Below are 16900 nucleotides of genomic sequence, written 5' to 3'. Positions count from 1 at the left end.
AACCCAAGATGGGAACTGATGGGAACTTCATGATTTGGAAGGTCCTGCAGCTGAGATGGAATAACCCCAGGCTGCAACAGTGCAGGCTTGCAGGAGGTGAGTGTTTGGGAAGTAGCTCTACAGAGCAGGACCTGTAGATCTTGGTGGACAACAGGAGCTAACAGTGCACTCTTGCAGCCAAGAAGGCCAACCATCTCCTGGACTCTGTTAGTGAGACTGTGGCCTGTAGGTCAGGGCAAATGACCCTACTCCTCTAGTTGACACGGTGGTCTAGATGTGGTCTCACAAGTGTCCTGTTCTGGGATCCTCAGTACAAGAAAGATGTGAACAGACTGGAGCTGTTCCACTGGGACAGAGGGTTGGAGCATGTGACATAGAATGAGGGGCTGAGAACTGGGTCTGCGCAGCCTCAAGAAGACAAAGAGGAGACACCTTATTGCTGTCTAGAAGTACCTGATCAGAAGCTGTAGAGAAGCTGGAACCAGACTCTGCTTGGAGGTTCACTGAGGTAGTGGATGCAAGGCGTAACATGGGAAATTGTGCCTAGATGTAAGGAATTTATTTAGTTTTTTAAACCACGGGGGTGGACAAACACTGGCATATGTTACCCAGAGAGGCTGTAGAATCTCCATCCTTGGAGGTGTTCAAGACTCAACTTGGCATGGCCCTGCACAAGCTGATCTTTTTAGAGCTGGACTGGTTGGTATGCGGAAGTCACTTCACAACTTTTTTTTCTGTAATTTTAGAATTTACTAGGGTTGTGATTTCCATTTTTATTTGTAAATGTGAACTAGGGACATAAAAATGTATTTGACTTCATTTAAATAGTAGATTTATTTTAACAGGTAGATCTCCTCCTTGAAAATACTTTATTTTTAAACAGACTTCTTGAATTCTCCGTAACAGTCTTTACTTCCCCTCCTAAATGTACTGCATTTCTGTTATCTGACTTTGGGATTATATTCACTCTCAGCACAAACTCTGTAAAGAATTTACTTGAAGAAAGAGAGGCTTAACATGACAATCTGTTACCTTCTAGATTTGGAGACTTGTATGTGGGAGAACAATATGCCTTGATTTGAAAGACACATTCTGCAGCAGTCTGCTCATTTACAACTTTAGAATATTTGAAAGAAGATATGGCAGCAGAAAATTTTCTGTAAGTTCTAGTTACTTTCTTTTTTAACAGAAGCTATTTTCTACACTCTTTAGAATGTTGTAGTTTTGGATTAATATTGCAGTTCTATTACTAGTATTTTGTAGCTAAACACATGTTAAAGAGTTTTAAAGATAATTTCTTTTCCCTAAATCTTAATTTATGTTGATATTATCTTGCAATCAGTGGATTATTCTAATTAAAGTTTGCAGCTGTATCAGTTGAAAGTTACCAGACCAAGATAATTTAATTTTTGTAACAAATCTAACTCTTCGTTCTTCAGCATCTTGACATGTAGGTCTGTAATTACATTGTCCTACATATTTTGTCTTAATTGAAGTAGTATAGTGGTATTTTGTTTGTTTGTTGGTGGTGGTGTTATTTTTTTCCTTTTTGTTACATTTATTTAGAGATACCTTGAAACCTGATTTTTAAATTGTTGAATTAATTTGAATACAACTTTTTCTTTCCAGTCGTTTTTACTGGGTGCTTGGACACTCTCAGCTTTGTTTGATCTTCTCCTTGTAGAAATCACCCAGTATATGTTTGGCATCACCATCAACAGCTTGCCTTCTGGTTTGTAAGTAGCTTCTAATGGATTGGTTATTTTAGATGTAGTTTCAAGGGATTATTTTGTGCAACTATTAATTTGAAAAACTTTCTTCATGTAACCCTTCAAATGAGATTTAATCCTCCTTTGAACTACGGTGTAAAGGTTCTTGGGGCAAATATTATATTTTTAAACATTTGTTTCCTAGTTGTGATCTGTGGTTAATTAATTTAAAATGTATCCATATAATGATTACTTTCCATTCTGTTAGTCCCGTTTCCACTGTCAGTATGACCGAAACACAGCTTGCTGTGCACAAATTATTACTGCAGTTGGTTTTGTTGAATTTGATAAATTTAAAACTGAAATCAGGTTGGTGCTGATTAGTTTCTTAATTCACAAAGAGAGCACAACTGTAATTCATATCTTTATATTCACTTTTAAATGCGTACGCAGCTATATGCATTTCATGCTGATATTGTGTATATTTGTGTTTCAAAAATTGAGTACTTAGAGCATGTCATTCCATTTAGTGCTTGCATCTGAAGTTCTTACAGCTTTAAGGTATTCAGTGATTCAGTTCCACATAACCTGTATTTGAGATTTTTGTGCCTAATAAGGGATGTACATGTTACGGTAAAACCATAGAGCTTGCAGAGCCTTTGTGGTTAAGCTTCTGACAGGTGAGATCGGCCTTGTACAGACCGGAGTTTCCATGTGTCGCACACTGAGATAATAGTAAAAGTGCTTGGAGTGAGATTTTTAATATTAAACACCATATTAGACTTGTGTATTTCTCACTTTTTAGTGCATATCTTGAAAGTAGCTAAATGCTGATTTAATAAGGAAGAAATGTCACGTGTTTGACATTTTAAAGCTACATTTTTTTGTAGGGTGTGAGTATTCAGAAGGAGCTGAAAGCCTGAGTAGTATTGCAGTTACTCGTGTGTTCTACCTTGAAGTTTGTTGCTGGGACACAGGCTGCCGGTGTGTCTGGACAAATTCAGTATTTTCATCTGTGTAAAAACATACTTTGTGCAAGAGCAAGGTGTAATTACATGTGCACATCATACTCCCAGGGAACTAAAGAACAGTTTGACTATTATACCTTTTGATGGTATTTTTATCTATGACTGCAGAATGTTGTCAGTTACAAAGAAATCTGCATCAAATAAGTTTATGAATGAAATATGAATGTTACTTACATATGCTTTCTCTTTGAGTCACGCTAGCATTGATCTTCAGAGAATGAAGCTGATTTTAGAGGTGTGGGATATACAGGTGTTTCAGGAGCGTTTGGTTGTGCAAATATAAAAAATTATATATTGCATCGTAATTCTTCAGTGTTGCCTGCTTTATTACACTGAAAGTCACTTCTTCATGTCCGACAATATTCACAGTCGTTTGAAATGACAAAAGCATTGGAAAGTTTAACACTAATACTAGGTTTTAGTTCATTTCAGATTTACAAAAGATGTTGAGCAAATATAAAGAAGTGCAATTATTCAGCTTCTCTCATATTTACAGTGCAACAAACATTATCTGTTACTTCTGGCTATACCACATTCTTCAGTGCAGTCAAAATGCTAGAATTCAGAAAAAATTATCACTTGTTTACACTGCAAAAATCCCCTGACATTTTTTTTTAATCTTTCTATATCATTTCACTATTCATATTACTGAGTGATCTTACACTTCCAGTTCGAAAACTTTTCCTGCGCACGCTGCGAAGGTAATTGCGATAAAGGATTACACTGATAACTCTTGCCTGAAATTGTTTAGAAACAATATAGTACAGTATAACATCCAAGCATGTACTGAGATTCATGAGAAAGGTGGTAAAGGCTGCCCAGGGATTATAAGTTGTGTTTTCATTTTGCAACATCAGGAAGGCGAAGCAAGCGTGGAAGGGTACGAAGCAAATGAGTACTTGAGCAATTAGAGTAACTATAATTCTTATGGATCTCTCCTTGGCCTTAGGCTTCAGTTTGGAAGTCCTGCCATGGATAAAATTATAAATAATGACAAGGTAACACCCCATCATGATAAACAAGGGAATCAAAAAGAAAAAAATCAAGCGAGAAAAGTTCAGTGTATTTACTTCCTTTAAATGGATGATATCAAGCATTTTCATGCAGGTGGTGAAATTCGAGGCTTTGTCTGGATCAGATTGTAAAAACAGCAATGGGGACGTTGTTGCGAGGGTCATTACCCAGATTCCAGCGCAAGCCAGCATAGCTTTTTTGGTGTTTTTTAGTTCTTTGACATGTTTGGGCTGGACAATAGCCATAAATCTGTCTACGCTTATGAAAGTGAGCAACCACAGAGCAATGGCTGGATAAAATATAGTGAAAGCACTGATAATCCGACAGAATATATCTCCAAAAGGCCACATTTCTTTCGCATGGTAGATTATCCGAAAAGGCAAGGAAAATATAAAAATTATGTCAAGTAGTGCCACATTCATCATATATACAGTTATAGTTGTTCTCTTCTTGGTAGTGCAGCTAAAAACCCATAGTGCAGTGGCATTCACCAACAATCCCACTGTGAATATAAAACTGTAGAAGACCAGTGATGCAATCCGGTATTCTTCAGGGTGCTGGTTTCCAGACATCCTATTTTAACTGAATTTAGGAACAACTGCTGCACTCCATAAATACCCTGAAAGATAGATAAAATAGGATTATTCTCAGTTGAATAAAAACTTTATTTAAAAACAAAACAAGAAGATTGTTGTAGAATGGGATTTAGTGAAGAGATTATATTGTTTAGCTGTGAAATGTGCTAGCTTTGTTGCTTTTTCTGACTACAAATATGTTCTTGTGCTCTGAAGGAAGTATCTGTTCTGTCAGGCTTGTGAGAAATAGTATTTATAAGATAGTTTTTAATTAAACATGTCTAGTTACTGAAGAGATTTCTTATACAAGGCATCCAAAAGTCAAGATTGACCAGCTATTTCGGTTGTGCTTCAGTTGCTGATAATTGTATTGAAACAGCTGTAGTTGAGGTAAGAAGGAGCTATTTTCTGAAGAAAACATTTCTTCAAGTTGTCCCTGTTGAAAAATTAACGACTAAAAATAGTTATGAGAAAAAATTGAGCATGGCATGTAGTGACATTTGGCTGTGTAAAGTCAAGTATTGATTTTGCGTTTTACCTGTGTAGGAACTACTTAGCTCCCAAAAGAAGAGGTGCATGCTGTTGCTCATAAAAGATATTAAAAAGCTATCTTAACAGCTGTGTAGCTTCTGATACTTTATTTAATCTGAGGGCGTTGGAACCAACCACCTGACATATGAATGAGATTAATAGATTGATAGACTTCCTATTTAAAGAAGTAGAAAGATGGGAATCAGCCCTGTCTCCAATCAGGGCCTATGTGAACTGTATTTTTAGGGGCAAAAGTTGCCGGCTGGCAGCCAGCAGGTCCAGAGCAGAGCTGTGTTGCTTCTTTCAGCTTCTTGGTCATTGGAATTGGACATGTGACATGTCATTATGAAGACTCAGTGATGAGAATCACAGACTGGTTGGGGTTGGAAAGGACTTCTGGAAGTCATCTAGTCCAACCCACCTGCTAAAGCAGGTTCACCCAGAGCAGATCACACAGGAATGTGTCCAGGTGGGTTTTGAATGTCTCCAGAGAAGGAGACTCCACAGCCTCTCTGGGCAGCCTGTTCCAGTGCTCTGGCACCCTCACAGTAAAGAAGTTTCTCCTCATATTCAGATGAAACCTCCTGTGCTTCAGTCTGTGCCTGTTGCCCCTCATTCTGTCGTTGGGCACCACTGAAAGGAGTCTGGTCCCATCCTCTTGACACCCACCCTTGAGATGTTTATAAACACTGATAAGATCCCTTCTCAACCTTCTCTTTTCCAGGCTGAACAGCAGAAAGAGTTTTTATCCTGGTTTCCCTGGCAGCCATTTGAGGATGGCAGACCTTGCCCAGGGATTGCATGGGTGCTCTGGTTAACCTGCACCCCCCCACTTGCCTGGCTCTTGCTGTGGTGACAGTTTGGTGGCTTTGTATGGGAAGGTTCCTCTTGTTTGGCTTTTTACCCAGCCCTGTGGCAGCTTTGTGGAGAGGAGGAGGAAAATGTTGTTTGTTTGGTCTTCCCACTTGTGACAGGCAGCCAAATAACTTTTACAGCATCAGGCACCAAAACTGTTCTCAAGAGCAGAAGAGTGTGTAGTTCTGTGTGTTTTATCTCCAAAAGTGGAGAATGCATTAGAAAAAGGCTTATTGTTACTGCTCATCCATTTTATGCTTTCACTATAATGTTTACCAGGTACTTTTTCAGTGGTATAGGAATACATAGTGGATGAACCAGTGTTTAGTAATCTAGTGTCCTGATCTGACATGGGGAAATACCAGCTGCTTTTGATAAGAGTAACTAACTTAAGTCTAACATATTAAATCTTTCTCCAGGTTAGTTTCTGCCTTGAAATATGAAGTTTTGATTTGCTTGCAATTCTCCAGCTTACAGATATTTAAAAAACTGCATACAAATATCTAGTGCTAAACTTTTGTCTGAAAGATTATTTTTTTTTTAGCTGTTCAAAGCAAAAACGTGTTTTCAAATCAGGATGAGGTCAGAATGTGTAACAGAATTTATGTTTTGTGTGGGAAGAGCTATGCATATAATACTGACAGAAAAATAACTTTGCAGGGCATCTGTCTGAATGCCTCTATAATACCTCACTGTATAAAGGACACTAAAAATAAAAAAAAGGCTGATAGCAGATCTTATTGCGAGGTAGATGGGATGTGCACAAAAGAAAAGTTTTGTAGCATATGCTTGTAGCACAGCTGAAATATTATCTGGCATACTGTCCCACTTTCATTATTGTTGCATAAAATTGTCCAAATATCGCTAAACTCCTTCCCCCCCGCACATTGGAAATGTGCTTTTTTTTTTTCCTCTCGCGCTGGTTTTGTTCTCTCTTGCTAATGGTTGCCTATGACATAGTGCACTACTACCTATCCCAAGATCCTGACTGATTCAGCAGGTAAGTTGAGTAGTAATGTATATAGGATAGGTAGAAGAATTCACTTTTTATAGATGAATGTTAATAAACAGCATGCATTTTGGTTTTGCTTTTCTCTCCTTCGGGCTTGCGCTGATTGTAATCATTTCTGGTCAGGTCTTGTTTCTGCAATAACCAGCAGGCTGGTGTTGATGGGAAGAGGGGAAGCTGAGTCTGGCTTGAATTTATGCAGGAAGACATGTGGTTCCATGGCTTGTTTGCAGGTTGTTTCAGGTTTGTGCCAGTTCTGAGGTATATCAAAGAATGGACATACTGTTTTTTTTTTCAGTTGTTCAGATGCCGTTTACAAACTCTGTGGGTTTAAGTGCATGTCAGTGTTATAATTAGGCAGTTCCCCTAAATTTAATTTTAAAGAATCTAAAATTTAACATTTATCTAGGTAAAAAAAATGGGATTTTTTTTAAAGTGTGTACTTATCTGTCTTTATATGCAAATGCAGATCATCTTATTTTTCATCAGTACTTGTCTGCATGGAGTTCAGGTCAGTATCTCCCAGGTCAGCCCAAGTAGGTCTTTGGGTGCCTCTGACTGGTTTGCCCTAGTTGCCATTTTTCATAATGGGAACATTTACTTGCTGATATTGATTAAAGCACTTGCTGAAGCACTCCTGGACTCACTGGTTTCTGTCTGTCTGTGTTAATTCTGAATGACTACTCTGATGTTAGTCCATATGTTTTGTCAATCTGTTAAATTTTTTAATGAATGTCTAATGGGAGTTGTGAAGACCATCTAGGTACTGTGTACAAGAGCAAAGACTTTCAGAACACAACCAGGATTAGATATTTTCTTCCAGATTCTTGCTATGAGTAAGGCAACAGTGACTCCATTTAAAGGATTGTGTGTGTATCTCTCTTTGCAATCCCCATTTTTTCCTTTGGCTGTCCCTTACGTTTGCTCACGTTTCCCTGAGAAGGACGTGGCTTTCAGTGAAGCACAGAGAGACCAAACCACAAGATCTATCTGGTTTTTAGTTTAACCAAAACAAACGTTTTTCCTTTAGTGATAATGTCCTTGCCAATGCTTTTGGTTATTGCATATTTTTAAATTTAGTGTTAAAATCCTAAACAACAGTATTTATGGTACTGTGCTTTTACAGTTGCAGTCATTTTACTTTAAATGTTATTTATAGAATGCTGCTGATACTTTGAAAGTGCATTAAAGTATTCAATTTATTTTCATTAATTCTAGAATAAATGCCGGTGTTCAGCTTTTGAAGAAAGAAGTCTGTCTTAGCAACATACATAAACATCCAGGTTACTTTGTTAGAGTAGCATAGCGGATTGTTACTCACCTTTTGTGCACTACAGAGTTTCTGCAGAGATGCTCCTTTCATAGTCTCCAATCTAGAAGGTTTAGACTTCCTCTTTGCTCAGCTTCGCTTAACTAAAATAGCTCCTCTTCTCAGGCAGGAAATAATGACGAGATCTAGCTGGTTCTGAACTTTTATTGGTCACACTTAAAAGTTTCTTGCTAGTATTTCACGAACATGCGATGTCTGTGAACTGCTATTTCTAGTACCTTTGAACAGGCAAGCTTTTATAATACTTCCATTGTGGTCAAACTGGGCTGTTGTGCTATGTGTCTTTTCAAAATACATTTTTAAATGTTTGTGGTATAATGAAAGCGTATTTTTGGTGGATGTTTACATGCAAAGGTATCTGCAAGAATATGTATCTTGGTTATGCAAAAGTTTCTAATAATCACAATGTAGATGTATTTACTGTAGAGTGTAATCTGCCTCTTTTTGTAGAAATCCCCTTTTTACTTTTATTGCCTTGGATAGTAGTCACTCTGAAAGTGACAGAAACTTGCTACATTTGAAATGAGAAGTGTGATTCACTCAAATACTGGCTTTGTTTGTGCTTGTACTTACCATATTTTACTAACACAACAGCAGTGTTTCCATAGTTTATTTGCTGTCTAAAATAATAACATGCGATTTTAAGAGCTTTGCAGGAAAGTGCTGCATGAAGAGAGGTTTTATCCTTTATTAAAATAGAGTAAAATCTCTGAACTGTATCACTGCAACAGACATCTTTGGTGAGATTAAAGTATTCACAAACACTACTTTTTCTCCTTGTCAACACGAAAAACAATCCAGCCTTTGAAGGAGCCATTTAGAGGAGCATCATTGTGAATTCTTTGTTGAGTGCTCACTAGCTCCAGGTCTCTGACTGTCAGTCTTCGGGACATGGAAGCACACTATGGAGAGTTTACCTCCCGTGGCTTTTATTTTCCCTCCCCAAATGAAGCAAAAAGATGTGTGTTGAGGAAGGGAACATTAATATTTTGGTCTCCTCCTGGCATGTAGTCAAGAATTTGCATGTGGTGCTAGAAGCAGCAAAATCCTGCAGTTCAGATGTAGCCAGAATGAGGTTTTTATCTGGGGACATCTTTCTTCGCTGCCTGTAAAAGTTATGTAGGTAGGTGATGCTCACTTAGTGCTAAAGGTAACTTCTGTGGAAAACAGCTTCTCTGCTGGAGTCATGTAATTTATCTCAGTTGAATAGGTTTTTGGTAGCGTGTAGGTATTTGCATGGGTCAGTGTGGTTGGTGAAGTCATCACAGGAAGGGACCTGCCTATGGTTCTCAGTGTGTAGATTAATATCTGTAAAAAGTTGGTCTTTCCTGTTTAGGTGAACTAATATCCAACTTAATTTTTGTGATCATTTCAAAGACCTCTTAAATGCAACGAGCTGTAAATCCTCCTCAGACCATCCTATAGATATATAAATCTGTTTAAAGGGGCTTAATATTATCAGTGCTGAAAACTCTTCAGTGGCTTTAGCAAAACAACCCTGGAGCATGCCCCAGCAGGATGAGTCACTCGTACTGTTTTTAAGTCTAGTGAAAGCTCATTAAAATTTGGTGACATATGTATTTTTAAAAGGTTTAAAAAAGAGTGTGAGGCTCCTGGAAGATAATAACTAGGCTTTTGAACTCTTGCAGGAGAGAGTACTTTATTTTTAGCAAAAAAATGTGCAGAAGTCCATTGGTCCCTTCCCACCCGAACATACCAAAACAAGCAAGTGAACAGGCAGTACTCCCTTTAGCTGAAGAGGGAGTACAACAGTAGTTCTGGATTTGGATGGAAACCAGGCAGATGTTGAGGCTGGGATGGGAGAAGCTTCATGCAGTGAACTTGCTGTCTTCTGGGGGGAGGGTTGAAAGGGTGACATTTTATAGCTGTGTCTCATTTTGTCTGAAGAGGGTGGTTGACGTCTTGACCCGACAGGGGAGGTCGTGGCTTGCGAGGGCAGCTGGAACCCAGTCACACTTTAAACTTAGCAGTTTACACAGGGGGTTAACAGCAGCTCAGTGGAGTTTACAGGCACATTAAGCCATGCAGCTAGTTTGCTGTAGTGCAGGAGTGTCAAACTCATTTTCACTGGAGGCCACATCAGCCTCAGGGTTGCCTTCAAAGGCAAGGAGTAGTTATATTTATAGAGTCCTAAAATTGCATTCGGCCCTTTGAGGGCAACCACCTTCATGTACCTGTCAGTCTGTGTCTTGCTTTCACTCAGGCTTTTCACAGCCTGCCTGGTGACGAGGCCACCAAACCACTCTGCTGCCGAGAGGCTGGCGGGCCTTTCCCCTCAGCGTGGAGGGGCAGCTCTGCCTGCCAGCCATCTGCTGAGGTGTTTGCAAGCGTCTGCTAATTCTTGTCTGGGTGCTCAGGCTGGGTGCAGCTGCAGGGTGATCAACATTTGGAGGTGAACACCCCAGAGAAAAGTTGCGCTAACTGTGGTTTGCGAGAGCCAGCGGGCTGCTCTACTGTGCCACATTCCCCTGGCACTTTGGTTTCTGTTGTAGGAAGCACCTGACTCTATTTTTGTTTTGTTCTCCTTCTGTACTCTTTTATCAGCCAGAGAGGAGTGTCTTGCACTGGTTTCCCTCAGATGGGTGAGTACTTCCATCGCTCCAGCTTTTACTGAAATAAACGTTCAGTTCCCTCCAGGGTCTTCTTTTGCTATTTTGAAGTTTGGGGTGTAAAGAAGATTATTTTAGTTGTGTTGTGTTAAAGCCGTTTTTAAGCAGCTAAAAGCTAAGCCAATGTGCTTCAAGTCTGAGTATAAGGCAGAGTGCACGTATTGTCTGTTATGGTACCTTCACTAACTGGCAGTAAGCCTTAGAAGAAATGAGCTTTATCGCTTCCAGCAATGTGAAAGTGCAGCACTGAAGGGACTGTCTTCATGCTGCTGCTTTTGCAGAAGTAATGTATTGCTGGGTCTTTCTCTTTCCATGGTTTTGTCATGGTACAGAAAATTATGTTTTGCTTGTCCACCTACCATGTAATGTAAGCTTTGTCCAGCTGATGCAAAGAAGTTCTGCACACACAGGGGCAGAAGGATCCCCCTCTGCTTCAGTTTGGTAAGGAGAAGGCTTAAGCTTGTGTCCTCCTTCTTCCAAACGTTCCTTCACCTGCACCTATTGTAAAGAAATAACTGAAGCTATTTGCACAGTCCAGTGCACCAGTGGTGCAGGAAGCAACTCTCCCATGTGTTAATTTCACAGTATCACAGTATGTTAGGGATTGGAAGGGACCTCAAAAGATCATCTAGTCCAATCCCCCTGCTGGAGCAGGAACGCCTAGGTGAGGTCGCACAGGAAGGTGTCCAGGCGGGTTTTGAATGTCTCCAGAGAAGGAGACTCCACAACCTCCCTGGGCAGCCTGTTCCAGTGCTCTGTCACCTTACTGAGAAGAAGTTTTTTCTCAAATTTAAGTGGAACCTCTTGTGTTCCAGCTTGATCCCATTACCCCTTGTCCTATCATTGTTTGCCACCGAGAAGAGCCTGGCTCCATCCTCATGGCACTCACCCTTTATATATTTATAAACATTAATAAGGTCACCCCTCAGTCTCCTCTTCTCCAAACTAAAGAGCCCCAGCTCCCTCAGCCTTTCTTCATAAGGGAGATGCTCCACTCCCTTCATCATCTTTGTTGCCCTACGCTGGACCCTCTCCAGCAGTTCCCTGTCCTTCTGGAACTGAGGGGCTTGCTGGCTTGCTGGCTTTACTGGCTTGCTGTTGTGGCTGAGTTAACATGTGGTTACAGGTTGCTGTTCTCAACCTTGGTGAAATTGTGCTTCATTTCTTATTCCCATATTGTGTTGTACCATAGTGAAGGTTTAAGAATAGACTGGTTCAAAGTTGTCATAATGCATAAACTTAGTGCAATTGTTTCCAGTTTTGCCGCATGTGTGTTACTCAGAGGCTGCATCATGGTGTAGCTGAGCCTCCTGTCCAACTCCCCAACCTGCGAGTGACTACAAATGCTGTGTGTGGCAGAGCTGAAGCAATGGGAAAAAGCAGCTGAAGAGAACTGCAGCCTAGTTAGCCATACCTCACGTGGCCCAATTACTGTCACACTTTGCTTTCTCTTCTGTGTTTTGCTAGAATTTGGTATGGTTTGAGGAAAGAGTTCCTGAGTTCTTCCTTTAAAAAAAAAATCAAGAATGAAATTGACATCCCAGGTTTATTCTGGGGTGTGGTGTGTTGGCTTGTTTTGTTTTCCCCGCATCTACAGCTTCCTCACAAGGGGAGGAGGAGGGGCAGACACTGATCTCTTCTCTCTGGTGACCAATGACAGAACCCGAGGGAATGGCAGGAAGATGTGCCAGGGGAGGTTTAGGTTGGACATCAGGAAAAGGTTCTTCCCCCAGAGGGTGGTGCAGCACTGGAACAGGCTCCCCAGGGAGGTGTCACGGCCCCAAGCCTGACAGTGTTCAAGCAGAGACTGGACAAGCCCTCAGACACATGGTGTGAACTGTGGGGTTGTCCTGTGCAGGGACAGGAGTTGGACTTGATGATCCTTGTGGGTCCCTTCCAAATCAGGACATTGCATGATTCTGTGATTCTCTCTTGAACAGCCATGACACACCCTGCGGCACTAAATACCCTAAAAATATACAGTGCATGTGGCCTCCAGTTCACCTGTTCAGCAGCACCAGCCTTTGAAGGAAGCAATACTTCAAAAATTAGTTGAAATGAAAGTTGCATCTCTAAGATGTCCGAGGGTGGGGTAGTGGACTACAGACAGCAGTTTGTTACAAAGCAGCAATCTCTGAATGTATATGGTCTAACATTAGCTCATGGCAAATACCGACACTGCTCCATGCTTGTTGATGAACCTACATTGCCTTTGGCAGATTTCTTAAAACGTTGTATCTGCTTTCCACCTGTGTTCTGTTGTGTTGGGAAGCAGCTTTTTTTCTTCCAGAAGGTACAGTGAGCTATGCAGTGTGTTAGTTGCTCCAGTTTAGAAGTGTCTAGGAGAGCTTTTTCAAGTACTCTTTCCTTACTAAGTATGTAGTACATGATATTTTTAGTATTAAACTGCTCCTTAAAGTCTCAGGTGCGTAGGAGTACTGTTCTGAAACTTGATATGCCTCCCAGGGATAAAGTTAATGTCTTTATTGAGAGCTGCTTAAACTGAGATTCTTTTGATGAAGTCTAGTGCAGAAACAGGTAGAATCATTTTTAATCTTCCAGCATTTAGGAACTTGGACAACCTCTGCTCAGTTACTATCTGGAGTATTATATCAGAAATTAAATAATTAAAAATTGCTACATGTGCTTTAGCATGCCAGTGAAGCGTTTAATCAAAAGTCTGTGAAGTGAGAGTGGGCTGTGCAAGTATTTGAATTAGAATAAGTGCTGCCCTTTAAATTCAAGGGCACCTTGCTGTGTGTTGCATTGCTGTGCGTGTTCCCAGGCCTGGCAGGTAGGTTACTTTGATGAAGTGACCGTCTTCTAATGCTGTTCTGTCCCTGCCACCTGTCTCTGTCACAAATTAACAAACACAGTAATGCATTGGGGTTGTGAAGCTTGGTTTGCTGTGGTGTGGAGTTGAGCTGACATGAGAGAGAGTGTTCAAGATGGTAAAGGGACTGGCGTAATCCAGACACCAGGACAAAGCAGCTCAGTTCATGCCATATCACAGTGGATCGGGTTAGTTAGGATCTCTGCAGGGCAAGGTTGCTTGGTACTTAGGCTCAGCACTGTCCTTGGAGAAGAGGAGGCTGAGAGGGGGTCTTATTTATGCTATAAATATCTCAAGGGTAGGTGTCAAGAGGATGGGACCAGACTCCTTTCAGTGGTCCCCAGTGACAGGATGAGGGGCAACAGGCACAGACTGAAGCACAGGAGGTTCCATCTAAACATGAGGAGAAACTTCTTTACTGTGTGGGTGCCAGAGCACTGGAACAGGCTGCCCAGAGAGGCTGTGGAGTCTCCTTCTCTGGAGACATTCAAAACCCACCTGGACACATTCCTGTGTGATCCGCTCTGGGTGAACTTGTTTTAGCAGGTGGGTTGGAGTAGATGATCTCCAGAGGTCCCTTCCAACCCCAGCCATTCTGTGATTCTATGAAATTAAGAATTTGACTGCGTATGCTTAGTGCACCTGAACACTGGACAAGGCCAGCTGATGCTGTGAGCTGGCAAAGGATGACAGCAGAGCTGGCTGCGAGCAGAGGATTTCAGAGAAGTCGTTGTCTTTGCATGTACAGAGCTGGGTCCTCTCAGAGGACTCTGTAATTTCTGACAAACAAACTACAAAAATATAAACAGATTTTACACACAGGCGTGCATTTTAAAGAGAAAGAGCTGAAATTCCTGAACTTCATCGTGACAAGCCTAGCAAAATAAGGCAGGACATAGATTTCTATTTCAGTAATTTAAGCAGCAAGTTACCTTATGTAGGAACTGTTTTGGTCAAGATAGCTTTAAGAGAGGGTGAGCCAGTGAAGCTGAATAGGGACTTGTGTAGCTACAGTTCTCTGATGTCTCTCATCCTTTGCCTCCAAATCATACTGGCTGTCAGTGCATTTTATTTTTTGTCCTAGAACATCTGGGACATTGCTTTTATTTACTTGTAGCTGAGCTCTGTGCTGTGTGGTGATGTGGGGCACCAGATTCATAGCACTTGCCCAAAATGTAGAAACAGAAGGAAGTACACAGCTTGTTTGGAATAACGTGCAGTGGAGGAAGGAATGGTCATGAAGGTGGAGGGATGTGGGACATCTCTGTCTTCTGTCTTCTAATTTGACAGCATATGGATGTAACCATAAGAACTGTACCAGCAGCCTGTGGCTCACAGTGCTTATTGCTGTGTAGATGACATAGTTTATTTCCAAGATGGTGTGGCCTAAACTGTCAGGGTTATGGGGTTGGTGCTGGGTGTAGCATCTTTTAGTAATGATGCTGGATCTGGCTTCTCTTTACTGCCAGACAGTTCCTGGCCTGATACTTATACTGCCCAATGTGAAGGTGTCTGACATCTGAAAATGGAGCTTAGTCTCCAGTAAGAAACAGTTTTGTGAAACCGTTTTGACTTTTGCTGTGGTTGAGATTAATTACTGTGTCAATGCTGCCATCTACGGATCCTTAGCTAGCACAGCAACAGAACCTTTGAATAGCAGAAATCAGGGATAACGGGGTCATTCCTTTATACACCTGCACTACTTAGTCACATGTGTGGATAAACTGATTATGAAGAGTGAAAACTGTTTCGACACCCTCATGGAAGGGAGGTGCCTCATGGTGTGGAAGGTTTGAGTGTTCCCATAATTGTAGAACTGCAAATTCTGTTGCTACTCAAAGAGTTAGAGTTCACACAGGTCTCTCATTTGCATTTCTTTTTTAACAATATGATACAATTCTGAGAGTGAGTTTTACATGAACACTTTCTTACTTTGTATAGTCTGAATTTACCATGGAAAAGTGACGAACTGAAAGACACCTAGTGGAGGAAGGAAAGAAGGACTGAAAACAACATTTGCTATTCTTTTTTTGGCTTTGTTATATAGCACAAGGATAAAAGCTAAAATTAAAAATTAAGCAGCCCTGTGTTTTTTAAGCCACCCACATCCCAATTTTTTATTTGTCTGATACGTCTCTACCAAAATAAGACACAATAGCAGCCACCTTCTTACCACAACACTTCATTTTTTTTCTGAAGGAGTGGGTGTTTGTGTTCTAAAAGTTTTATGATTAAATTATTTCATGAAAATAAGCAATGCCTTATTTCCTATGTGGGAATATGAAGCCTCCTTTTTAGCTTAACGGTTAACTCTCGAAGGTTATTTTCAGTCTACGTGGGGATGATCAACTCTTAGAAAATTATCTTTTCTTTCTGTCTTTACTGGCAGCTTGTGTTTTTTTCCTCCTTCTCTTCCTCTTTCAGGAAGTAGCAAAACCTTGTTTGTTCCTCATGTTCAACCATACTAAAGGAAGACAGGGGTGTGGAAGTCCCTTTGGAATTTAAAAGGAAATCCTGCATCTAATTGTAGATGTCTGTGCCAAACAATTCTGTGCAAATGAAAATTTTGGCTATTGTTTGCAAATTGGCTTACTGTTGGTGGTGCCCCATGTTACCTGATCTGAATAAAAACAATATTGAAGTAGTCGTTACATCCTAGAAACATTAGTTGTCTCCTGTCTCTAGAAGTTGTACTACAAGCATGGATTGCTACACTCTTTTCGTTTTAAGGGACAGGTGTTCTTTCATACAAGGGATAAAATAGTCCCTTCCATCATGGAATGAACTGCTACCATTCCAATAATGGTCTACAGATCTTTCTTCCCTCTCCTCATATTTTTTGAACAGCTAATCATTTGATTGGGGTAGAGGAAAAAAGGATGAAAAATTGACGAATAATTCTTCAAAGCAGTGGGAGATTTTATTAGTATGGATAGATACTGTGTCTGTCATGTCTTTTTGCAAAATAAAGGGTGTGTTATTGTCCTCTTAGGACGAAGAGGAAGATGGTAACTAAGTAACTTCACAAAGGAGGTCTTGCAGTGACTGGTGCTTGTAATTTCTCTTGATTGACCAAAGTAGTAGATAGAAGTTGAATCATTACTAAGTTCAGTGGTTTTCTGAGGAGGCACAATTTCATGATTGAGACTTTAAAAAACAAGTACACATGAGACAGAAGACTGCGTGTAGATAGTAAAAAAACTAACATGGGTGCTTCACTGAAGAATTAAGAAATTAGAAAATCTATTTTTCAGAGTTAAAGGCTTTTTCAGAGCTTCTGTATAAATAACAAGCTTTTTTGTATGACTTTCTTTTAAAATTTCCTCATAGCTTTTATTTTATGCTTACCAAATACTCTCTTTTTGTTTAGTCATCACTTTGCTTCA

The 16900-nt window shown here is 40.4% G+C and overlaps 2 protein-coding genes across 2 annotated transcripts in view; one reads left to right on the top strand and one right to left on the bottom strand.

Moving 5' to 3' along the window:
* UBAC2 (UBA domain containing 2) overlaps positions 1–16900 on the top strand; it is a 104340-nt gene that overhangs the window by 14358 nt on the left and 73082 nt on the right. Inside the window, exons 3-4 of the mRNA XM_082043315.1 lie at positions 1040–1159; positions 1630–1736. Of these exons, the coding sequence (XP_081899441.1) occupies positions 1040–1159; positions 1630–1736 (227 nt within the window). The remainder of the gene's footprint in view (positions 1–1039; positions 1160–1629; positions 1737–16900) is intronic.
* On the bottom strand, positions 3051–8113 carry GPR18 (G protein-coupled receptor 18). Its single transcript, XM_082043316.1, has 2 exons — positions 8043–8113; positions 3051–4370 (listed from the first exon to the last, which is right to left on the bottom strand). Exon 2 carries the CDS (start codon positions 4321–4323, stop codon positions 3361–3363), a length of 963 nt encoding a protein of 320 aa, XP_081899442.1. The 5' UTR covers positions 4324–4370; positions 8043–8113; the 3' UTR covers positions 3051–3360.

This window comes from Streptopelia decaocto (genome assembly GCF_964273445.1).
Source record: "Streptopelia decaocto genome assembly, chromosome: 1".
Taxonomy (NCBI): domain Eukaryota; kingdom Metazoa; phylum Chordata; class Aves; order Columbiformes; family Columbidae; genus Streptopelia; species Streptopelia decaocto.
The sequence above is the reverse complement of the archived record's forward strand: the minus strand, read 5'-3'. Positions and strand labels throughout refer to the sequence as shown.